The 25,884-nt window shown below is 47.3% G+C and overlaps 1 protein-coding gene across 1 annotated transcript in view; it reads left to right on the top strand.

Annotated features, from left to right (window-relative positions):
- The first annotated feature begins 12,698 nt into the window (after positions 1-12,698).
- The window catches only part of CDC23 (cell division cycle 23), a 66,848-nt gene continuing 53,662 nt past the window's right edge, over positions 12,699-25,884 (top strand). The window contains exon 1 of the mRNA XM_086931822.1: positions 12,699-12,870. Coding sequence (XP_086787948.1) covers positions 12,764-12,870 — 107 coding nt within the window. The 5' untranslated portion in view covers positions 12,699-12,763. The remainder of the gene's footprint in view (positions 12,871-25,884) is intronic.

Raw genomic sequence — 25,884 nt, 5'->3', positions numbered from 1 at the left:
TATCTGGTGATGGGCGTGTCGGAGCTATCGATATCTGCTACCCCGCTGATGCTTTCAGGCTGTAAGGTGGAATCCACCAACTTCTCAAGGGGTGTGGATTCTTGCTCTGTGGATAAACCCGCACCAATTTTATTCGTCTCTGCAAGCCTGGTGGCAACCTTGTCCTTAGACCGTGAGAGCATGTCATACCAGCGCTTGCGTAGGTCACCAATGGAGCGCTGTGTGACACCTATGGCATTCACCTTAGCCTGTATGTCGAGCCATATTTTCCTCTTTTGAGGCTCAGGGACATGCAGGGATTTCTTGGGAAAAAGAACTTCATGGCTTTTAACCATCTCCTCAATTAGTAAATCCTTCTCCTGCTCAGTGAATTTGTGTTTCCTTTTCCTGCCAGCTGCTTCCTTATCCTTCTCCTGTGGCTCCATTGTGTATTAGTGTTGTAGCAGTTCAGAGTGATGTGCTTCTCCGCCCAGCCTCTGACACACCCTCAGGCACTCAGGAACAGAATGGGTAGTCACACTTTATGGGTGTGATGTCATCAAGCTGTTCTTGAATAACAGATTTGCAAATTTGGGATTTTTAATTGCAAATTCGAAATTAAGAAATCGCAATTTTTGAAATTGCTATATTATTTTGCGATTTTTAAGAAATCGATATTTTTTGCGGTTAACTATTTACATCGCATTTGCGATTCTCATACAGCGATTCACAAAAAAATCGGTATTTGAGAATCGCAAATTCATTTTTTGATACATATGCCTCATGGTTTCCAATCAGTGGACTCACAAGTGTATGTCACACAAGAAGGTCAGGGTATGCCTCTGGGCTGCAGAGCAGCCGGCTCTCTCAGCAGTGTAACATTTGCATTTGGAATACATCAGGAAGCCATAACTCACATTCTGGATGAATTTCCAAAGGTGTTTGGTGCCTAAGAGACAAGTAGATCCACCTGCATATTGATCAGTCAGTGTGACCTGTAGCTTTCTGATACCGGCACATTGCCTTCCATCTAAGACCTCTTGTGGAAAAAGAACTAAAAAGCTTGAGGCCATAGGCATCATCGAAAAGTTAAAAGGGCCAACCCTGTGGGTATCGCCAAATGTCGTCGCGAGGAAACTGAAACGGCCCGGAGAGATGCGAATATGTGTAGACATGTGCCTGCCAAACTTTGAAAAAGATTGGGTTTCAGTTGGGAGAACAGGAAGCAATGGCGCTCTAAGCTGTACGATCAATGAGCAGATTTGTTAGTGTGGTGAGCATGCTGTGCAAAGCAGGCAGGGGAACACAAACCCAATAGGCAAAAAAAACCTGTATTGGCGTAGGAAGGCCTGAACCAAACAGAAGAAAGCAGATCCTATGCACAAGCTAAAGGAGTAGGTGGTCCTGACGTCAGGACTCAAATGCGAGCAAAAAGCAATATACGTAAAAGTTCAAATAAATATCAAGCACAAAGGTTTGTGTAGGTGAAGAAGTTTTATAAGTCAATTGTTGGTCAGTTCAGAAATAATAACCAGCCGACACGTGTTTCGTCACACCGTGAAGGAGATGTGACTCATCAGGGCTGAAAGGTTAGAAAGCATTCAAGACCGTGGTGGCGGTAATCTGTAAATGCCAGCACGCGTGCGCAACGACGGAAAGAAATGACTTGCTCCCCGCTCCCGTCCCACTTCCCGGACCTCGGACGCTCCACGGACACACGGATTTGTTGCGCTGTTCTCCTTTCCACAGGTCCCTGTGTGAAGTTGTGGATGCACCCGTCCTTCACTTCGAACCTATTTTGAGGAGCGGGGACCAAGTCATTTCTTTCCGTTGTTGCACACGCGTGCTGGCATTTAGGGATTACCGCCACCACGGTCTTGAATGCTATCTAACCTTTCAGCCCTGATGAGTCACATCTCCTTCATGGTGTGACGAAACATGTGTCGGCCAGTTATTATTTCTGTACTGACCAACAATTGACTTATAAAACTTCTTCACCTACACGAACCTTTGTGCTTGATATTTATTTGAACTTCTACGTATATTGCTTTTTGCTCGCATTTGAGTCCTGACGTCAGGACCACCTACTCCTTTAGCGTGTGCACAGGATCTGCTTTCTCATATGTCTGCCAAACGTTGCCATAAAAAGAGAACAGCACCTCACCCTAACAATTGATGACCTAATTGGCGAGCTCAGTGGAGCCAGCTGGTTTTCTGCATTGGACTTGCGCTCAGGATAGTACCAGCTTGTTCTCGATGAGGAGTCCCGTTACATTACAACGCTTTAACACATGTGGGACTATGGCACTGAAAATGTTTGAGTTTTGGGGTTTCAAGTGCAGCCAAAGTATTTCAAAATGCAATTCAAGAGCTTCTCGTGGACCTCCCCGGAGTTGTAAATGTCAGCGATTACATTTTGATTCATGGCAGTGTCAGTGCACAATGCCTGGTTAAGAAAGGTGTTGCAACAAATTCAGGACTCTGGTCTTACTCTCCATTGCAACAAGTGTGAATTCTTGCAACAAACATTACCCTTCTTCAGCTATGTATTTTCGTCGGATGGAGTTGCCCATGACCCAGATAAGGTACGTGATATTAAAGAAGCACCAGCGCCAGCCATCATGACAAAGGTACCACTGACACGACCTCTTTGAGAGTTGACAAAAGGATCTGTCCCATAGTCCAGGGGTCCTGAACAAGAAGCTGTGTTTCAGGCCACTAAGGATGCCTTGTTGTCCACGATCACATTGGGCTACTTTGACCCAAGACTTCTGATGCAGAGGTCCACTGAGGACGATGACTAGGCCCGGTAGCTTTTGCAAGTAGATCTCTTACCAACAGGGAACAGAGATATTCTCAAATAGAGAAGGAAGCCATTGCCATTGATTGGGGATGTCGCCATTTCCACTTGTATGTGTACAGTAATCTCTTCACAGTCACCAGGGATCATCAACCATTAATTCCACTCTTCAATGGTACAGAGTCCAAGCCACCTTCAAGAATCGAGAAAAGGATGTTTCAATTACAGGAGAACAACTGCCATGTGGAATATCACCCTGGGTCTGGAAACCAGGCGCAAAACTTGTCCCGACACCCTCGTGCAACCACTTCTGAAGAAGAAGAGGAGGACTTTGATGAGACCGAAGAATACGTGTAGTACTTGACTGACAGGTCCCTTCCATTCCACTCTCTGTCAAAGACCTTTGTTGTGCCACCAACCGGGATGAATGTCTCCAGAGAACTCTAGAAACTGTGAGGACTAACAAGTGGCACAGCTTCAAGAGCCAGTAGGCTTTACTCACCCTGGAGGCACGGTGGGGAATGGAAAGTCTATACCATGTTCGCCAAGAGTTGAGTGCTGACCCAAATGGATGTCTTCTGCGAGGACCTCGTCTAGTCAGTCATTCCCGCCACTCGCCAGTAGGGTGATTCAAATGGCCCACGCTGGGCACCAGGGCATGGTTAAGAATAAAAGATGTCTCTTAATGGATGAGAAGGTGGAGGAAGTAATCTAAACCTGCCCATGGGGCCAAGCCTCTGGGGATGCCAAACTGCCAACACAGATACTGACTGAGAAAAGACGAGTTGTCCATCAGTGTGTGCCAGCCTAGATTTCGGGAGTCTCCCAGATATTAGGCATACCCTGGTGATGATCTATGAATATTCCAAATATCTGGATGTAGAAATATTGTTTTCTCTAAGTGCTAATGAGGTGGTGCCCAAGTTGGAAAATATTATGGCTACCCATGTGTTGATCAAGGAAATACAAACGGACAATGGTCCTACTTTCCAGGGGCAAGAGATAGCTTCATATCTCAACTTTTGGAATCACCTACAAGAAAATAACTCCAAAGAGGCCGCAGGCCAATGGGGAAGCTGACAGATTCATGAGAACTCTAAATGAAGTCATCCGGATTGCCTCAGCGAGCCACCAGTCTCCTGAACTAGCCATTTACTCTTCCCTTTGTGATTATCCACAGACTCCCCACTCTACTACAGGGTGAGCGCCTAGGCACCTGTCAATGGGAAGGGTAGTCATGGACTCCATTCCTCACCATCCTAGTTGGACACTGGGTCCGGTTGATTATCACCTGAAGCAACCTGACCACTCAACCTGGTCACAAAGCATGAATCCAACCAGCCAGATGGTCGCACCACGAAGCCTACCTGCCGGACATCGGCAGAAGGAACCAGCACACGGTCCAAGAAGCTCAGCACCACGAAGCCTACCTGCCGGACATTGGCAGAAAGGATCAGCACAAGGGCCAAGAAGTTCAGCCAAGGCGCAGTCCGTGGACATGGACCAACGAACTTCAACCCCATAATTAATGGAAGCAACAGAAAGAGGAAGTGAAGGTCGCAACGCTAACCCTGGGAAGTGAGTGACAAGAAGACACTGTCCTAGGACTAGGACAAGACCAGGAAGACACGTGCAGAGTGCGCGCGCTGCATGAGGAAGCCTGGCCAGAGAAGTTGTAATGGTATTGTGAAGTAAAAAAGCTCTTCTGTCAGAAGGGAAAAAGAAAGCATCACACCTCCAGACCACTCTCTCCCTCATATGAATGATTAAAGAGCCCTAAAATCCTTTAACTCGGTGCATTGTTGAACTTACAAATGGCTCCTCTTTAAAGGCTTATTATTCCTGAGGGGAAACGTTTTAGTATCATTTTGTAGCTGTAGCTTCTTTATGTTATTTTTAATGTCCATAGAGGGAGAACATTGCTTTAATCTAACTAGACTCCCATTATGGCTCTAGCAATAATGACACTATCAATTTAATATGAGTCAATAGAAATTTGTGCAGGATCTGACACAAAGTATTCGATAAATCATGTTCATCCAGGAGTCAAGAAAGACCCCTGCATTTTTTTCAGTGCATGTTTGGGGCAGGTAGGTAATTTATAAACATTAAAGTCTGTCTATCTCATCCTTACGTTGTTTCGGGAGATGTCTGAGCTAATTAAAATAAAGTCTGATTTAGATTCAAGTAAACTAAGATAATTCACACCCATTTAAGTTTGAATCTGATTAAAGATGTCCCGTATCAACATTTTTTATGTCTCACTGAGATAACGTGCATGCGTTCTCAGCGAGACTTATGTACAGGGGCATTCAAAAATGCTCCCCAACAGGCGGATTGCCTACAGTGCATGTGTGCAGGCGCATGCACATCGAACACCATTCGGCAGCCTGTGAGCCTCTCTCTGCACTCACACTTCAAAGGAATCCTGTCCCCCGCCCCCCTCCGCGCAATGCCGAGAGCTTGTTGTTTACACACAACACCCCAGATGCTTTTGACACCCCTCTCGCTCTACACCCCCTCTCTACACCCCTCTCTCTACATCCCACTCTCTACACCCCTCTCTCTACACCCCTCTCTCTACACCCCTCTCTCTCTACACCCCTCTCTCTACACCCCTCTCTCTCTCCACCCCTCTCTCTGTACACATCTGTCTCTACACCCCTCTCTCTACACCCCACTCTCTACACCCCTCTCTCTACACCCCTCTCTCTACACCCCTTTCTCTCTACATCCCTCTCTCTACACCCCTCTCTCTACACCCCTCTCTCTACACCCATTTCTCTCTACATCCCTCTCTCTACACCCCTCTCTCTACACACCCCTCTCTCTACACCCCTCTCTCTCTCTCCACCCCTCTCTCTCTACACATCTGTCTCTACACCCCTCTCTCTACACCCCACTCTCTACACCTCTCTCTCTACACCCCCCTCTCTACACCCCTCTCCCTACACCCCCTCTCTACACCCCTCTCTCTACACCCCACTCTCTACACCCCTCTCTCTACACCAATCTCTCTACACCCCTCTCTCTCTACACCCCTCTCTCTACACCCCTCTCTCTCTCCACCCCTCTCTGTCTACACATCTGTCTCTACACCCCTCTCTCTACACCCCACTCTCTATACCCCTCTCTCTACACCCCTCTCTCTACACCCCTCTCTCTCTACACCCCTCTCTCTCTACACCCCTCTCTCTATACCCCTCTCTCTACACACCCCTCTCTTTACACCCCTCTCTCTACACCCCTCTCTCTCTACACCCTCATCCCTACACCCCTCTCTCTACACCCCTCTCTCTACACCCCTCTCTCTACACACCCCTCTCTCTCTACACCCCTCTCTCTCTACACCCCTCTCTCTACACCCCCTCTCTCTACACCCCTCTCTCTCTCTACACCTCTCTCTCTACACCCCTCTCTCTATATACCCCCTCTCTCTACACACCCTCTCTACACCCCCTCTGTACACCCCTCTCTCTATACACCCCCTCTCTCTACACCCCCCTCTCTACACCCCTCTCTCTCTACACCCCTCTATCTACACCCCTCTCTCAACACCCCTTTCTCTACACCACTCTCTATACACCCCTCTCTCTACACGCTCTCTAAACCCTCTCTCAAAACCCCTCTCTCTACACCCCTCTCTCTACACCCCTCTCTCTACACCCCCTCTCTCCACCCTTCGCTCTCCACCCCCCTCTCTACACCCCTCTCTCTACACCCCTCTCTCTCTACACCCCTCTCTCTCTAGAACCCCTCTCTCTACACCCCCTTTATCTATACCCCCTCTCTCTACACCCTCTCTCTCTACACCCCTCTCTCTCTACACCTCTCTCTACACCCCTTTCTCTACACCCCTCTCTCTACACCCCTCTCTCTACACCCCTCTCTCTCTCTACACCCCCCACTCTCTCTACACCCCCTCTCTCTCTCTACACACCCCACTCTCTCTACACCCCCATCTCTCTACACCTCTCTCTCAATACACCTCCCTCTCTCTACACACCCTCTCTCTACACACCCCTCTCTCTCTACACCCCTTTCTCTACACCCCTCTCTCTACACCCCTCTCTTTACACCCCTCTCTCTCTCTACACCTCTGTCTCCACACACCCCTCTCTCTCTACATCCCTCTCTCTACCTCTCTCTCTATCGCCCTCACTCTATCCATCTATCTATCTATCTATCTATCTATCTATCTATCTATCTATCTATCTATCTATCTATCTATCTATATAGTCATCTTAGATAAAGGACCTCCTTAACTCTCTCTACACCCCTCTCTCTACACCCCTCTCTCTACACCCCTCTCTCTACACCCCCTCTCTACACCACTCTCTCTTCACCCCACTCTCTACACCGCTCTCTCTACACCCCTCTCTCTACACCCCTCTCTCTACACCCCTCTCTCTCTCCATCCCTCTCTCTATACACATCTGTCTCTACACCCCTCTCTCTCTACACCCCACTCTCTACACACCTCTCTCTCTACACCCCTCTCTCTACACCCCTCTCTTTACACCCCTCTCTCTACACCCCTCTCTCTCTACACCCTCATCTCTACACCCCTCTCTCTCCACCCCTCTCTCTACACACCTCTCTCTACACACCCCTCTCTCTCTACACCCCTCTCTCTCTACACCCCTCTCTCTACACCCCCCTCTCTCTACACCCCTCTCTCTCTACACCCCTCTCTCTACACCCCTCTCTCTATACACCCCCCTCTCTCTACACCCCCTCTCTACACCCCCTCTCTACACCCCCTCTCTACACCCCTCTCTCTCTGCAACCCCCTCTCTCTACACCCCTCTCTCTATACACCCCCTCTCCCTACACCCCCTCTCTACACCCCCTCTCTACACCCCCTCTCTACACCCCTCTCTCTCTGCACCCCCCCTCTCTACACCCCTCTCTCGAAACCCCTCTCTCTCGAAACCCCTCTCTCTACACCCCTTTCTCTACACCACTCTCTCTACACCCCTCTCTAAACCCTCTCTCAACACCCCTCTCTCAACACCCCTCTCTCTACACCCCTCTCTCTACACCCCTCTCTCTACACCGCCCTCTCTCCACCCTTCGCTCTACACTAAGCATGGGCGAATTTTGCGAATCTCGCGTTCGCGAATTTTGCGGATTTGCGAACTCGCAATCCGCAAAATCCGCGAATTCTCGCGAATTTGCGGATTTTTTTTTGTGTGTTTGCGCGGGTTTCTGCCAGTTCGCGAGGGTTTTGTACAATGTCGCAAATTGCGAACTTACCTGTCGGGTCGCAAGTTTCGCGAACTTGTTGTTTCTACGTGTCCAGCCTGTTTGGGACACTCTTCTTCATCACTGCCACTCTCTGTCACCACTGCCACTCTCTGACTACTCATGCCACCCTCTGGCCCACCCATGCCACCCTCTGTTTCATCACAGCACCCTCTGGTTGTCCAGTCAGTGTACATTATTGTGGCAACGCAAGCACACCTTCCCTGCCTCAAGTGACCTGAATTAATTTGGGGCTGATTAATGTGTCACAGAATATTTTTTTAGCTGGCACCTGCTTCCTTAGTGCTTCCTGATTAGTGATCTTTTGAACTTGCTAAGTGCTTTCATTGTTGCAAAATTAGTTACAACACCTGCCCTGCCCCAACTGACAATAATGAATTAGGGGCTGATTAATGGATTTGAACCTCCAGCCTGGCTCCTGCTTGTCTCCCTTAGCTGTAATTCAGGACCTTTGTGGCATATGTGTAACTATTCTGAGGTTCAGAGCAGGGTCACATAATAGTTGCAACTGGCAACTGAACTCTGGAGGGGCCCCTCAGGAAGCACTACAGAAAATGGCTACTAATGATGAGCCTGAACTTTTGAATCTGGTAAGTAGTTTCAGTTTTGCTAAGATCGTATTTCTGCAATTTTGCACTTATTCGCGGGGCGCGAAGTTGTACTGGGAAGCCGCGAACTCACGCGAACAGTGCGAGCAGTGCGAGCAAAATCCGCTGCTCGCGGATTTGCGGATTTTGCGGGAGATTCGCGAATCTCGCGGATTGCGAATTTACCGAAAATCCGCAAAATCCGCGAGCGAAACGGATTTTCCGCCCATGCTTACTCTACACCCCCCTCTCTACACCCCTCTCTCTACACCCCTCTCTCTCTACACCCCTCTCTCTCTACAACCCCTCTCTCTACACCCATCGTTATCTACACCCCCTCTCTCTACACCCCTCTCTCTCTACACCTCTCTCTCTACACCCCTCTCTCTACACCCCTCTCTCTACACCCCTCTCTCTCTACACCTCCTCTCTCTACACCCCCTCTCTCTCCACACCCCTCTCTCAATACACCCCCCTCTGTCTACACCCCTCTCTCTACACACCCCTCTCTCTCTCTACAGCCCCTCTCTCTCTACACCCCTCTCTCTCTACACCCCACTCTCTCCACACCCCACTCTCTTTACACCCCTCTCTCTTTACACCCCTCTCTCTCTACACTCCTTTCACTCTCTACACCTCTGTCTCTACACACCCCTCTCTCTCTACACCCCTCTCTCTACCTCTCTCTCTACACCTCATTCTATCTATCGCCCTCACTCTATCTATCTATCTATCTATCTATCTATCTATCTATCTATCTATCTATCTATAGTCATCTTAGATAAAGGACCTCCTTAACTCTCTCTACACCCCTCTCTCTACACCGCTCTCTCTCTACACCCCCCTCGCTACTCCACCCTCTCTACACCCTCTCTCTACATACCTCTCTCTCTACACCCCTCTCTCCACACCCTCCTCTCTACACCTATCTCTCTCTCTACACCCCTCTCTACACCCCTCTCTATACACCCCCCTCTCTACATCCCCTCTCTAAACCCCTCTCTCTACACCGATCTCTCTCTACACCCCTCTCTCTCTACACCCCCCTCTCTCTACACCCCTCTCTCTCTCTACACCCCTCTCTCTACACCCCTCTCTCTCTTCAACCCTCTCTCTTTACCCCTCTCTCTACACACCTCTCTCTACACCCCTCTCTCTACACCCCACTCTCTACACCCCACTCTCTACATCCCTCTCTCTACACCCCTCTCTCTACACCCCTTTCTCAACACCCCTCTCTCTCTAAACCCCCCTCTCTACACCCCTCTCTCTACACACCCCTCCTCTCTACACCCTTCTCTCTACAGACCCCTCTCTCTTTACACCCCTCTCTCTACACACCCCTCTCTCTCTACATCCCTCTCTCTACACACCCCTCTCTCTCTATACCCCTCTCTCTACACACACCACTCTCTCTACAACCCCCTCTCTACACCCCTCTCTCTACATCCCTTTCTCTACACACACCCCTCTCTCTACACCCCTCTCTCTCTACACTCCTCTCTCTACACCCTCTCTCTACACACACCCATCTCTCTACACCCCTCTCTCTACACCCCTCTCTCTCTCTCTACACCCCTCTCTCTCTACACCCCTCTCTTCACCCCCTCTCTCTACACCCCCTCTCTCTACACCCCCCTCTCTCTACACCTCTCTCTCTACACCCCTCTCTACTCCCCTCTCTCTACACCCCTCTCTCTACACCCCTCTGTCTCTACACCACTCTCTCTACACCCCTCTCTCTCTCTACACCTCTCTCTCTACACACCCCTCTTTCTCTACACCCCTCTCTCTACCTTTCTCTCTACACCTCTATCTATCACCCTCACTCTATCTATCTATCTATCTATCTATCTATCTATCTATCTATCTATTACCCTCACTCTACCTAGCTATCTATCTATCGCCCTCACTCTATCTATCGCCCTCACTCTATCTATCTATCGCCCTCACTCTATCTAGCTATCGCCCTCACTCTATCTATCTATCGCCCTCACTCTATCTATCTATCTATCTATCTATCTATCTATCTATCTATCGCCCTCACTCTATCTATCGCCCTCACTCTATCTATCTATCTATCTATCTATCGCCCTCACTCTAAGCATAGCCCTCAATCTATCTATCGAACTCCCTCTATCCATCGCCCTCACTCTATCCATCGCCCTCACTCTATCTATCACCCTCACTCTATCTATCTATTACCCTCACTATCTATCTATCGCCCTCACTCTATCTATCGCCCTCACTATATCTATCGCCCTCACTCTATCTATCTATCGCCCTCACTCTATCTATCTATCGCCCTCACTCTATCCATCTATCTATCGCCCTCACTCTATCCATCGCCCTCACTCTATCTATCGCCCTAACCCTATCTATCTATCGCCCTCACTCTATCTATCTATTGCCCTCACTCTATCTATCGCCCTCACTCTATCTATTGCCCTCACTATCTATGTATCTATCGCCCTCTCTATCTATCTATCTATCTATCTATCTATCTATCTATCTATCTATCTATCTATCTATCTATCTATCTATCTATCTATCTTTCGCCCTCACTCTATCTATCTATCTTTCGCCCTCACTTTATCTATCTATCGCCCTCACTCTATCTATCTATCGCCCCCACTCTATCGATCTGTCAATTTATCTATCGCCCTCACTCTATCTGTCTATCTATCGCACTCATTCTATCTATCGCCATCACTCTATCTATCTATATATCGATCGCCCTCACTCTAGCTATCTGTCTATCTATCTATCGGCCTAACTCTATCTATCTATCTATCTATCTATCTATCTATCTATCTATCTATCTATCGCCCTCACTCTATCGCCCTCCCTCACTCGATCTATCGCCCTCCCTCTATCTATCTATCACCCTCCCTCTATCTATCTATCGCCCTCCCTCTATCGATCTATCGCCCTCCCTCTATCTATCGCCCTCCCTCCCTCTATCTATCGCCCTCCCTCTATCTATCGCACTCACTCTATCTATTTATCGCACTCACTCTATCTATGGCATCACCACAGCATCACTCAGCATCACTCAGGGGCACCACAACATCACTATGCGCTACCACAGCATCACTAAACGCCATAGCATCACTTGTCGCCACAACATCACTCAGCGCCACCACACTATCAATCTGTGCAACCATTCTACAACTGGTTCAAATATGTTCTTTCAATGTTTCAAGCTTTATTACAAATGTCTCAAAAAAAGATGTTAATATTTCACTTCTGTTCCTGGATTTTCCTCACAATAAAATACACTGAACATAATCTTACAAAAGTTATTTACAAAAGTTTAAGCTATTGTCATTATAAATTACAATAACTTTTATTTAAGTATTAATTATTTTTAAAAAATGAAAGCTGTTGTTATTTGTAATATCATTGCATCTAAGTCACGTAAATACAACACATATTGCATTACAAATTCCATAGGTGTCACATTTGCGAAAGTTAAAACTATTGGCATTGTAAATGATAAAGCTATTAATTTTGCTATTTTTAAAACCAACACATAAATACAAAATGTGTCATTTACAATGCCAATAGCTCAAATTTTCCTAATGCGAGACCTATTGCATTGGAAATGCTTGTTTTCTTTAGCTCGATCCACTCAATTTATACTATAAGCAATAGATTTGTTTGAAAGTGACGTTGTCAAAACCCAGTTTTAAAAACAAAAATAATGAAACAACTAAGCATTGGTAGTATGCTAAATTCGTATTATTGTATGCTTCTGCTTTGGTATTAGACTTGACAACCCTAGTTTACTTTTTGGACCACGAGTAACTCGTCTGATGTTGACACACATCTCTGAGCAGGCTTCTTACTCTGACGTTATTTGCTCAGGATTAAACTTTCTCTGACAGATCGTGTAGACCGCACCCCCCCAGCTCTCTCAATTATAATAGGCTATTCAAATTTCCCGCCTCGTTTTCATTCCTGGCCAATCGGAGTCACGGAATCTAAGGTCCCGTCTAAAGCACCTGAACTCCAATTGGCGAATACTCCTTGTCAAAGGTTTCTGTCCAATCAGGAAGCGCGAGGTTGGAGAGCGAGCGCTGTGAGCATCGGAAATGCTGATTCGAGGAGCCGGTAGTCTACAATCATGGCGGTCGCAAGTGGTTTGTTCAGTGATCTACGGGCGATCAAGAGAGAGCTGCTAACTGCTAGCGCCGCCTGCCGGGAGCGGGGGCTGCTGCACGGGGGCAAGTGGTGAGCAGAGTGCACCGGAGGGTTTGCAGGGAGCAAGGGATGCAAAAGAAAGACACATTTGGGAGGGGACAGTCGCGGTCAGGATAAGCACTGCCTAGTGTCAATGGCGGGGTTTTTTCACGCCTGTTGATCGGAGACTAGCACTTCCAAATGTTTAGTATGATCCCATTTGGAGTGTGTTTGCGTGTGGTATTTTAATATCTGAACAAACAGCTTTTAAGACAGTAAAATGTCATTACATAAATCCCTCTTCGAAAGACTTATGGTCTCACTCGTTTAGAGTGAGACTCACTTGTTTGAGGTTCTGGTTGGCTCACCTCATAGCAGCCTTAAGTCACACCTGGTATGATGCTCTAGATCCTGCCCTCTCCACCCCCATTTTACAGGGCTGTCAACAGAGGTGAGGCGGGAGGGGAGTTCACCTCTATTGACAGGTCTGCTTTCTGCAGAGAGGGTCCTGGGAGTAGCTGGAGCCCCAGGAAGCATTACCTCCTCGTCCGTCTTCCTCGCCACAGTATATACATATGAGCCTCCGGCTCCACACAGAACTCCAAGCATAAACAAGCATTTACAATGCAATGGTCTCGGCAATATTATAGGTAGAGCTATTGGCATTGCTTATTTTTTTATTTTATTTTTTATCCCTAAGTAAATGTTATTGTCATTTCTATTGTGAATAGTTTAAGTGTTTGCACATGTGTTACATATTGCATTAGCAGAGAGAGAGTGAGGTAGCGAGATAGAGAGGTATTGAAATAGAGAGTGAGTGATGTAGTGAGAGAGTGAGGTAGATAGAGAGTGAGGTAGTGATGGAGAGTGACGTTGTGAGGTAGTGAGATAGAGAAAGATTGATGTATTGAAAGAGAGAGTGAAGTAGTGAGTGTTAGTGATGTTGTGAGGTATTAAGATAGAAACAGTGATGTAGTGAGGTAGTGAAAGAGAGAGTGTAAGTGACTTAGTGTATTTGAGAGTGAGGTAGTGAGATAGAGTGAATTATTAATTTAAAAAGAGAGAGTGAAGTTGTGAGGTAGTGAGAGAGTGATGTAGTTATTTTTTGAGAGTGTGTGGTGATATAGTGAGGTAGTGAGAGTGAGAGAGAAATAGATAAAGTGATGTAGTGCTAGAGAGCTGCCTGGATTGATAAATATATAGCCTTGGAAATGTTTACTTTTGGGCAGTTAACTTTTATATTTTGCACGCCGGGTGCTCGCTCCTCGCGTTGCACGTGCGCTCTCCTTTCACGCCCGCGAGACCGAGCACGCGGCCGCCCTCGTGCACCCAGTCTCAGGAGCCCTCCCCGGGTGGTGTAAAACAATTGGCGTTAAATGGGAACCGGAACTCTTCTTCCTTGGGTTTTAAAATTATGTTCATATTTTATCATTCACAAATGGTCCTTCATCAGTATGAGGGAATTCTTATCACGGCTAATTGTATTCATTTGCTATGACACCAACATAAATTATAAAATCGTAACCATTCTATTTACAAAAAGAATGATTTGACAATGAAATACTCCGACCCTTCAGGAAAAAAACATTTTAATAAAAGCTGCATAAATAACCGTTCTGGTTCAAACTCATTTTCTTTGAATTGTATGATGTTATGAACTGGTATGAAAAATTAACAGACTTTTGTAAAGTCAGGAACTCCATGGATGAGTACTGGCAGTTTGGTTTAATAACATAATAATAAAAGCTGTGACTGGATTTAATGTATAAAGAATTGTCCACCTGTCCGAGAATGTCTCTTAAATCTTAAGCGCATTGGGTCTCGCATCGGGTATGAAAGCGCTGTGGAAATACAACTGCAATATAATACAGTTGGCACATCCAAGTCGCCCTGCAGTGCGGTCAGTTTATCGAACGGTTGTTGAGAGCCCATGGTGGGCTTATGTGGGGACAGAGAGCTCGAGAAGGGGCACTGTGGGTACCCACAGAGCCAAGCTGAACTAATATGAGTACAGAGAGCCCAGGGTGGGCAGCCTCGGCAACATACAGTTTAGGGTGCAAGCTGTGGGTACAGAGAGCCCTAGATTTGCTGCTGTGGGTACAGTGAGCCCGGGGTGGGCAGCCTCGGGGACATACAGCTTAGGGTGAAAGCTGTGGTGGGTACAGAACAGAGAGCCCTAGATTTGCTGCTGTGGGTACAGCGAGCCCGGGGTGGGCAGCCTCGGGGACTTGCAGATTAGGGTGCAAGCTGTGTGTACAGAGAGCCCGGGATGGGCCGATGTTGGTAGAGGACCCGAGGCGGGCTGCTGTGGGAACAGAGAGCCATGGGTCGGCTGCTGTGGATATATAGATCCCTGGATAGCTGGTCTGAGCACAGAGAGCACTGGATTTGCTGCTGTAGGTATAGAGAGCCCTTGATGGGCTGCTGTGGGTATAGAGGGCCCTGGATTGGCTGTTGTGGGCACAGAGAGCCCTGGATGGGCTGCTGTGGGTATAGAGAGCCCTGGATTGGCTGTTGTGGACACAGAGAGCCCTGGATTGGCTGTTGTGGATATAGAGAGCCCTTGATAGGCTGCTGTGGGTACAGAAAACCCGGAATGCGGTTTGGGTTCAGCTAATTCCGAACATGCTGTTGTGGGTTAAGAGAGCCTTGAATGGGCCGTTGTGGGTACGGAGTGCCTGGAATGGGTTGCTGTGGGTACAATGAATCCGGGAATTGCTGCTGTGTTTGCAGAGAATCCAGGATGGGTTGGTGTGGATACAGAGAGCCCGGGGTGGGCTAGAGCTACTGTGGGCACAGAAAGCTGAGTGTTGGCCCAGAGAGTGAGGCAGGGGTGCCTCTGCTGAGAGTAAAGAGTTGGGTGGAGGGGATTGTCTCCTACACGTGGCTGCCCATTTCTCCGGTGGGGTAGTGCGGGGGTCGCCCTCTGTTAAACATTAGCACTGAGGGTGTTTAAGGCCGCTCGTTTGAAGGCTGTGAAAACATGGCTGCCCAGGTAAATGATTGCAGGGCACGGGCAGGAAGTGCCCTGCTGCTCCTTCACCCGTTAGCGATTGCTGCCGGTGGCACAGGCCTCTGCCACGCGCCCTCAACCCCGGAACCAGTGCGCCTTAATGAGAGCGACCGCAGGGGCTCCAAAAATGACACTATGTGGTGGGGGTGGCATGTAACTCCCCCCGCCCCCCACGAGCGTAGAGCTGCGGACGATGAGTCAACTCTTCCCTCCCCGCACAGGAGCTGCAGTGCCAGCAGTCTCCCCATGCCCCCTGGGGTGCTCGGCCCCTAATGAGCCCCCCTTCTTTATCGCATCCAGGGGTGCACCCGCGGGCGGCCGGCCGAGGTTCCAAATATCCCTTTCAGAGGCAGAGGATTGTCGAAAAGGACCGCTGCTGCTGAATTTTCCACCCTTGTACAAACCCATTGTGCTACTTGCATCTCAGTGGAGCAGGCGCCTGTCGCTCACCGGCTCCCCTGGGGCTCAAGGATAGCCGGCCCTCTTTGCCACTGTTTCACAACCCTCGTCTCTTATCCGGCAGAAACGCTGCCTAACTCATCTGACAAAATATGTTTCCTGCACTTCAACAATGAGAATAGTGTACATCCTCAGCCCTTCTGCATTGTCTCGGAACAACTTCCGCCTGGGAAAGTCTGTAAGAGCAGTGTGGGGGCCAATGCAGCCTCATTATGTGGAGCAGTTTTTTTGCCCACATACAGTGCATACGTCACTGAACATGTCAACCGTAAAAAAACAAGGGATAAGCACACATGCTCAAGATCATATGGGTAGCAAAGGGCTCCCTCTTCCTTGGGTACAGATGATACCGCAAAGCAATACGCCCAGCACAAAGTCAAAAAGTCATACATTTTGTGTTTTAGTTATTGTTTGGCATTGTGTAGCGCGCAACCTGATGTCAGTATGACATTGCAGCCTTTCTCGCTGATACATGTCAGTGTCACCGCACAAGCAATATTTATGTTTCCGGGGTAGGACTCTGAACCCATATTTTGGGAAATGTCATGCTAAATGTAGCGAGAAGACCACAAGACACCAGTCACCATTCTGGAGCAGTCCAGTCAAAATATATAAACGATTCTTAATTGAGAAAGAGGCGCCTGTTAATGCTGATGCCATTCTGTACCCCCCACCCCTTCTTCGTCTCCAGTGGCAGTGGGGCGCCCGGGGCAGGCAGCGGAAGGGGGCGGGAAAAAGACACGGCACATTGGGGAGGGGAGGACAAAAGGGGAGAGGTAAAATAAAAGAAAGACAGACCGTGCCAGGATCGGCTTGAGCGGGGGCTCAGCGGCGGCGGGAGAGGCTGCAGACACCGTCTCCAGTGGCAAAAAAATAAAATGGCGGCCGTCAACTCAGAATTTTTTCGGATTGGGGGCGTGTTTTGCTGTTTTGAGTGACAGACAACGTCACTGTCTAAGGAACAGCAAAACTTACGCCCCCAAATCCGAAAAAGACGGAGCCTATTCGGAGGGACTGCTCTCTCTTCCAGCTGGCCTCCGTTTAGGAAGCCAGCCAATGGGAGAGAGGCAAAAAGTGAGGCGGGACAAATAGTCCCACTAAGAAACATTAGTTCTCGGACTTCCCGGATATTACCGAGACCTAAAAACAGCGCTCTAGTCTCCCTCTCCCTCCTCCAAGATTGCCCCCAGTGGCTCCAGCCAATCCCATAAAGGGATACAGAGACATCAACTCGACCTGTTCTTTTTTTTCTGCACTTCTCCAAGTGCTGTGTTCCCTGCTGGTCAGGTGAGTGGGACTGGGGTCTTGCTTAAGCAACCCCTCCTGTCCTTAGGTATCTAGTTGGGGGAAAGTAGTGTTTGTTCTTTTCTTAATGTGTATGTTCATGGCGTTTTTATTTGATGTGTTTCAATTGTATTTTTTTTTTCCCCCTTCTTCTGCCTCCGAGCCTTGTGTCCTGCTTAGCGGACTTTCGTGGCGTTTGTTTGCGGCTGTATTTGTTTTTCTACCGTTGGGCGGGACGCCTTGAGTCCTGCTCTGCCGCTTCTTTAATTTTTATCTTTCCTTGCCGGCCGCGCGTTCTGCTGAGTTGACGTTGCGCGGCCGGGTGCGCTGACAATGGGGGCCGGAGGCTTCCGTTCGCTTTCCTTGCCTACTGCCAGTTTGAGCGTCAGCCTGTGTTTGCTGCCTCTTCGTCGTGTCTACTGCGGTAGGGGCGCATTCAGGGCTCTGTTTGGCACGCAACGGTCTGAGACTGTTTTTGAGTGTGCGCGCGGCTCTTCCGGCTGATTTTATGTTTTTTTTTTCACTTCGGACGAGGTGTGGTTTGTTCGGTTGCCTAGCAACCTCAGGACCTTTTTTTTTTTACCGGGCGGGTTGTTCTACTCATTGCCTGTGTTTATTTTTGCACTCGTTCACAAGTGTGGCTGTCATGGATGATTCTTCTAAAATTAGTGCTCCTGGTTCATTGCATGAAGCTTCTGGTTCAGGGGTGTATGTTCCTTCCATGGAATTATTTCAGCTGATGATCAATTCTGCTGTGTCTGCAGCATTACACTGTCAGGTGCCTGTTCCTCCTAAAAAGAAATTTGATGGAGCTGCTGCTGATTCTGACATTGATGATGAAGTTGATGTCAGGGGTCGCTTTGTGCAGGGTGCAGACCTTAAGGAGGTGCTGGGTCACATTCGTGAGAACTTGGTATTTCCGGCTTCTGTTGTGCTTCTGGAGGACGATCTGTTTTCACAGTATCCGCGTCCTGAGCCTGATTCTTTGCCTCTACGTTCTGTTTTGAAGGTCTTGGAGAATGAATGGTGAGATGTGGACAAGGGTTCCTGTCCGCGTTTTTTGAGTAAGAGGTACCCGCTGAAGGATTTTGCTGTGAAATACCCTTCCTCGGTGAGGGTTGACTCTTTGTTGGCCAGCATGTCTTCCCATGGGACTGTTGTTTCAGAGGATTCTTCTCCTGCTGACCCGGTTGACCGTAAAGTGGATGGTGCGGTGAAACGCACTTTTGCGGCTGCAAATTTTTCTATCCGGGCTGCTGCCTATTCATATTGCACTATCCAGTCCTTGCTTAAGGATTTTCAGTCTCTGTCTGAATTGATGGACCAGGGGAGGATGTTTCTTCTACCCTGGCTATGATGGAGCAACAGGTTCGCCTGCTTTCAGATGTCTCTTTTGATTCTTTGGGGGCGGCGAGGCCGGCGGCTGGGTCTCCTGTGGCTGCGAGGCGTCAGTTGTGGCTCCGTTCATAGAAGGCTGATGCTGCGCAGAAAAACCTGCTGATGTTGATCCCCTTTTCTGGGGTTGAGCTTTTTTGGTTCACCTCTGGACGAGATTGTGAAGAAGACAGCGGAGGACCGTAAACTGCTTGCTCCTGTACGGAGTGGCCGCTTCCGTGCCTTTGGTTCACAGGGGCTTTTGGTCCTTCTAGGAGGGGTCGGGCTGGTCAGCCCTTTCGTGGAAGGGGGCGTGGCCGGGGTGCTCCTTCCTTTGATAAGTCCCGGTTCTCCGGTGCATCTGCCTCCTCCGCTCCTGCTTCCAAATCATGACTGGATTGCTCCTGGTGTAGGTCCGGTTGGGGGTCGCCTCCCTTGCTTCATGGGTTCTTGGTGAGTAACTGTGTCGGACCAATGGGTTCTTCAGGTGGTTTCGGAAGGTGTGCACCTTGGGTTTGCCAAGACTCCCCCAAACTGTTTCAAGGCCGCTCCTTGTCACAGGGATCCTCTGTAACGGTTGGCGCTTTTGGAAGGAATTGATTCCCTGGTGGCCGGAAAATGCGGTGAGTCCTGTGCTCGACCGTCAGTTGGGGTTGGGCGTGTATTCCATCCTGTTTCTGGTGTCCAAGCGCACCGGGGATCTTCGACCTGTACTGGACCTGAAGTGGGTCAATACTTTCATCCCTCACCAGAAATTCAAAATGGTTTCGCTTCAATTGGTCCTTCCTCTGGTGTCTCAGGATGATTTCCTTGCTTCCATAGACTTGTGGGATGCTTATCTGCATATCCCTGTTCATCCCGACTCTCAGCGGTTTCTCAGGTTTTGCGTCCTGGGTCGTCATTACCAATTCCAGGTATTACCATTTGGGCTCTGCTCTGCTCCCAGGGTCTTTACTAAGGTTCTGGCTCCTCTTATTGGGCATCTGCATGGGTAGGGCATTAGTGTTTTTCCTTATCTGGATGACATTCTATTTGCCGCTTCTTCTCTTTTTCAGGCGGAGTTGCATGTCCGGAAGGTGTGCCAGGTCCTGGAATGTCACGGGTTCCTCGTGAATGTGCCGAGGTCCTCCCTGGTTCCTGCGCAGGAATTGACTTTCATTAGGGCTCTGTTCAGGACACAGTTGGGGATGATGTTCCTGCCCCCTCCCCGGATTCTGTCCCTGATGTCTGCTCTTCGTTCCCTGTTGTTGGGTCATTCGCATCCTGTGAGCCTATGGTTGAGGGTTCAGGGTCTGATGTCGGCATCTTTGTTGACGGTGCCTTGGGTTCGCCTCCGCATGTATCCGGTGGTGTCCTACATTTTGTCGCATTGGGACCCCTGTTCCCTCAATATGGAGGTTTTGATTCCTATGTTGGAGGCTGTTCGGATGGTCCTGGGTTGGTGGTTGGACGAGGGTCGTCTGTCCAGGGGCCGCCCTTTTATGATTGTTCCCACCAACGTTCTCACTACAGATGCCAGCCTGCTGGGGTGGGGTGCTACTCTGGGGGATTCGACGACTCAGGGGGTTTGGCCTCGGTCGATGTTGTCTTGTTCTTTCAACTACAAGGAGCTGTAGGCCGTCCTTTTGGGTCTGTTGGATTTCTCGGATCTCCTTCAGGGTCGCCATGTTCAGGTCCGGACGGACAATCAGGTGGTGATGTCTTATGTGAACCATCAAGGGGGGTGCAAGGTTCGTTCCCTCAGTTGCCTCAGCCGTCAGATTTGTGGTTGGTCGGAGGTGAACCTGGCGTCCCTGTCAGCCATTTACCTTCCGGGTCCGGAGAACACTGTGGCGGATTGTCTGAGCTGGGTGTTTCCTTCCATGGGGTCTTTGTCCCTCACTCGATTGATGTTCAGGAGATTGCAGAGGATGTTTGGCTTTCCGATTGTGGACCTGTTTGCTTCCCAGTGCAATGCCAAAATCCACTGTTTTTGCACGATTATGCCTTGCCAGGGTGCCTGGAGGGTGGACGCTCTGTCGTTCCTTTGGCCGGCGGGTCTGTTGTTTGCCTTTTCCCCGGTTCCCCTGATTCCATCGGTCTTGCTGAAAATCAAGAGGGAGGGGTCCTTTGTGCTTCTGATTGCTCCGGGTTGGGAATGCCGCCCATGGTATCCCCTGCTGTTGGAATTGGCTGTGTCTCCAGGATGGGCTTTGCCATTCGTGCCTTACCCTCTGGAGGAACAAGTAGGGTCTGGCGTACAACACAGTAAGGCTGCGCCTATTAAGCAATAAACAAAACAGTTTGCCAGTACTGTGAACTGGATTATATGGATTACATTTGAAGAGCTATCAATCGCTCTCTCAAGCTGACCACTTTTTCAGTCGCTACAAATTCAAAGCACAAAGACTTTAAGGATAGATGTTTATTAAATTCAACTTATAAATTTAGATCTGTTTTTTAGATTACGTTTTTTTGTTATTTGTTTTTTCAAATCATCTTATTCAAAAGATCACACAATATATACAAAAATAAACAGTCAGTTGGGAGGAGAACCAAATTGAAAGGGCCGGGAAAGGGTCAATAACACATTATGGGCAACACTTAGACACTTGACATACAATTAGACACTAGACAACATATATAAGTAGTACATGAAAATTAGGGTTGGTAGAGGTTAATGGCGTTATTTACAACTATATATAACAAAGCAGCTGTGTTTTATTCTCCTAGATGTAAGTTGTTCATCGAAATGAATGAAGAACATTGATAATTTTCTTGTCACTCAATGAATGAGCAATTTAAATAGAGCTTAGACAAGGAATCAAATCATTTTAACGCCTACAATTGGCCTTAGTATTCACAAAACAGCCACTATAGTGGCGCCACCATTCATCTACCACCTTAATAGTTCATAGGTCAATAGTTCATAGGTCGACGCGTTTCGAATCCTATCTAATTGTGTAGGATTCTCTTCAGGACCAAACCAACTCAATCTGTGAAAAAATAAGTGAAAAAAACTCTGTCAGTGGAAACTAAAGAAAGACTCTCGGGTCACATTCTACATCCAACCACTCTCAATATGTTACCTGTCATCCTTTCAACCTTGTTTTAGGCGTGATGAGTTTACTGAAAAAGAATCGAAACAATATGTTTCAGAAATTGTGCACGTGAGTTGAACATTTTGAAAAACAACTCCGTGACGGTCGTATAGGTACTTACAGATTCCTACGGTAAAGCCTCCCTTTTGAATACGTGTCCAATTGGTTAATTTTTTAGTTCCAATTGAGGGGGCGCATTCGCCTCGTGCAATCAATCTAAAATGAAAAAACAACGGATGTGGTTATTCCGTTGTGGTCAATGAACCGACCTGATAAGCGAGCCAGAGAGCACCAGTTTACCGTGCAACTCCGCTCGCGTTTACTTGCTAGATCGCGGGCTCTGTTTACCTGAGGCTGCGTGATTCTCCTCCAGTATGGGTCGCGGTCGGTTTGAAAAAACGCGATACCAAATGGGCGGAAAAGCCTCTATTTACTCGCATTCATTTCCGGTTTACGGGTCAGGGGCTCATGGGATTTGTAGTTTTCAGTCTGCCGGAGGGCCCTCCGGCTTCTTGTTGCAGTCATGTATGGGAAACGCATTTAAGGTGCCATGGTGTAGTGATGTCACATCTTTAGAAGCATGTACAGATCTTCATAGGCTGTACAATTCCGACATTTCATTTAACCCTTGTGTGGCTGTATTAAATTTCAAGATTAACATAGCCTCACGTTGTCGCAATTTGGCCTCTACGTCTCCGCCTCTGGGGTCAGGGTCAATTTTCGAAATAACAGTCCATTTTAGGTCTTGTTCACTGTGCAGTTGATCCATCCAATGTTGAACTAGTGGGGCAGTGACCACTTTCCTCTTTATCCTTGATTTATGTTGGGACAACCTTTGTCTTATTTCCTGATTTGTCTTCCCTATGTATAGCTTATCACAGGGACATAGGATCCCGTACACCACATTTTTTGATTTGCAGTTGGTGAACTGGTCATGTTTCCAGGATATTCCTGAGTGCTGGAATAGATCCCCTTCCTGAGTAGAAGCACAGCAGAGGCATGTGCCGCATTTATGATGACCTTTAATAGGTGGCAAATTGACATAGTCCCTCACTGTCACTGGTTTAGTCTTAGGAATCGCTGCTCTGACAATATAATTCGCAATGCTTTTATCCTTTTTGAAGGCAAATAAAGGATGTTGCGAAAATTGAGTGTCTAGATCTTTAATCAGATGCCAATTCTGGTAGATCAGTTTTTTGAGGAAATTCGATGTAGGACAATATGTTGACACGCAGACAATCCGTGTCTGTTGTTGTTTCTGTCTCCTTTTTAACAATTCCTCTCTAGGTGTGCACCATGCTCTTTTGATGGATTGATTTAATAGTTTCACCGGGTATCCCCGGTCTTGAAGTTTGTTTTTCAAGATATTCGCATGATACATGAATTCATCTTTGAATGTGCAGTTTCTGCGGATGCGCAGAAACTGCCCTATCGGAAGGTTTTGTTTGAGACTTCTTGGATGATTGCTCGAGAAATCTAGCGCTTTATTGCGATCCGTGTCCTTCTTAAAAAGGGTGGTGACTAGTCGTCCGTCTACACAATATACTTCGACGTCCAGAAAGGACATTCTTGTTTTAGAAGTTTGTAGTGTAAATTTGATATCACTTGTCCTGTCGTTGATCCAGGTGTGAAATTCAACCAGTTGTTCATGTGATCCTGACCATTTGAAAAAAATATCGTCTATATATCTTACCCATCCTCCTATCCACTGGAGGAATGGGTTATTATTATAAACGAACATCTCTTCATATTGGCTCATATAAAGAATTGCCAATTCCGGGGCAAAAGGACAGCCCATGGCTACTCCTCTTGTTTGAAAATAAAATTCTTCACCAAACTTGAAATAGTTCTTTGTGAGGGCCAGTTTCGCCAGTTGTAATATGAAATCTGTTGGAATTCTCATAGGGCTCTCTCGCTTGTTCAAAAAAATCTCTAGAACCTCCAAAGCCTGGTCCTGGGGGATTTGGGTGTACAGCGAGACTATGTCCATGCTTACTAATGTGTCTCGATTCTCAATGAATGTCATTTGTTCCAGTTTTGATAAAAAATCAGTTGTATCCAGAATGAAGGATTTTACCGTTAAAATGAAAGGTTTCAGGAAAAAATCAATAAATTTGGAAACTGGTTCGAACAGTGAGTCGCATCCAGAAATGATAGGTCTGCCCGGTGGGTTATCTGCATTTTTGTGCACCTTGGGTAACACATAAAATAATGGAGTCCGTGGGTATTTATTAGACAAGAAATTGAATTCATTCTTCCCGAGAAATCCTTGATCGAGTCCAGTTTTTAATATCGATCCCAATTCATTTTGTAGATCCAATGTTGGATCCTTATTAATTTTCCGATAGCACGTGGAATCCGACAGTTGTCTGACTGCTTCTTGAATGTAGTTTGGTGTTCCCCATACTACTATGGATCCGCCTTTGTCGGCCTGTTTCACTATAATGTTGTCATTCTGTTTAATAGTTTGCAGAGCCGACTTCTGATCTTGAGACAAATTCGGTTTAACATATCCGTTCCTTCGTTTCTCCTGTACAGCTAAGGCTGAGAGTACCGTTTTTCCAAAATATGTGACCTCTTTAGGCACTTTATGTGCTGGAGGGCAGAAGCTTGATTTTCTTTTGAAACCAGTGGTCTCCGTTTGAAGAGAATTCTCTTTATCAGCAAAGAATGTAGTCAGTCGAATGTTTCGGCAAAATTCTATAAATTCAAGTTTTAATCTCACGAAGTCAGTAAATCTTGATGGTACAAATGTGAGTCCCTTTTCAAGGACACTGATTTCCGATGGTGTTAGTGTCGTATTTGAGAGATTGAAGATGGAAGATTTTGTATGAGATGTTAATTCTTGTAATTTTGCCTTCGCGTTGACATTTCCCATGGCTGGTTGTATCTGGTTTTCCCACGTGGTTTTTGTGCGTCCTGTCCTAAAAAAGTCTGTTGTTGCTGCTGATTTTGAAAGTTGGACTGATAATTTTGTTGATATTGTGGCTGATAGTTCCTCTGGTAACCCCCTCTTTGATTGAATCGCGGGCGGGGGCCTGCTTGCTCAGAGTCGCTACCTCCAGAGGAGGATGTTTCTGAAAATGTGAGAAACTTGGAGCGAGATCTCCCTTGGTTGTCGTTCAGGAAGCGTCTTGCTTCTGGTCTTGAATAAAATTCTTGTTGTAAGTACGGATATGTTTTTTCGAATGTGAAATTCCGTTTATCTCTTTCAAAGTTATTATCTTTCTGTTGGATAGTAAAATCTTTAAATTCCAGTATTTCTTTTTCAACTCGCTCAAGTAAAACTTTACAATCCTGGATCAAAGGATTGATTTTAATTTCTGATTCTAATTTCTCTATCTCCTCGAGTTGTGCTTTAGATAAACGTTGCGCAGTTTCAATGGTTAACACCATCAGATCCCGACTACATTTGGTCTCAATGTAGCTGAATCCTTTCTTGTATATATTATCCTCGGTGAATATGACTGGTATATTCTTTACAATTAGCCCTGATGGTATGGTTCCTGACCTCAGATGTTGGAGCAGGTAGTGACCGTGCAAATCCGTCCTTATTTGTTTCTTCTTCAAACGAATCAGTTTGTCTGATTCATTACTCACTTGTGCCGTATTACTGAGTGTGGCGGAGCCAAATGTGGGAGGGTCCTTCAACAGTTTTTTAATGTGATCTTCGCTGTATGCGAAGGTCTGATCTTCTGACATAGTAAGAAGGGTGAATACAAGATTTCTTTAACCTATAGGGTATTCATACATACACTCTCATTCTTCATTCAAAAAATGTAATAAGTGCAACATAAAATTGTGAAAAAACGAGTGAAACGCAAAAAAACAAGTGACTCGACTAACTGCCCGTCA

This window comes from Lissotriton vulgaris, chromosome 7, assembly GCF_964263255.1.
Source record: "Lissotriton vulgaris chromosome 7, aLisVul1.2, whole genome shotgun sequence".
Lineage (NCBI taxonomy): Eukaryota > Metazoa > Chordata > Amphibia > Caudata > Salamandridae > Lissotriton > Lissotriton vulgaris.
The sequence above is the reverse complement of the archived record's forward strand: the minus strand, read 5'-3'. Positions and strand labels throughout refer to the sequence as shown.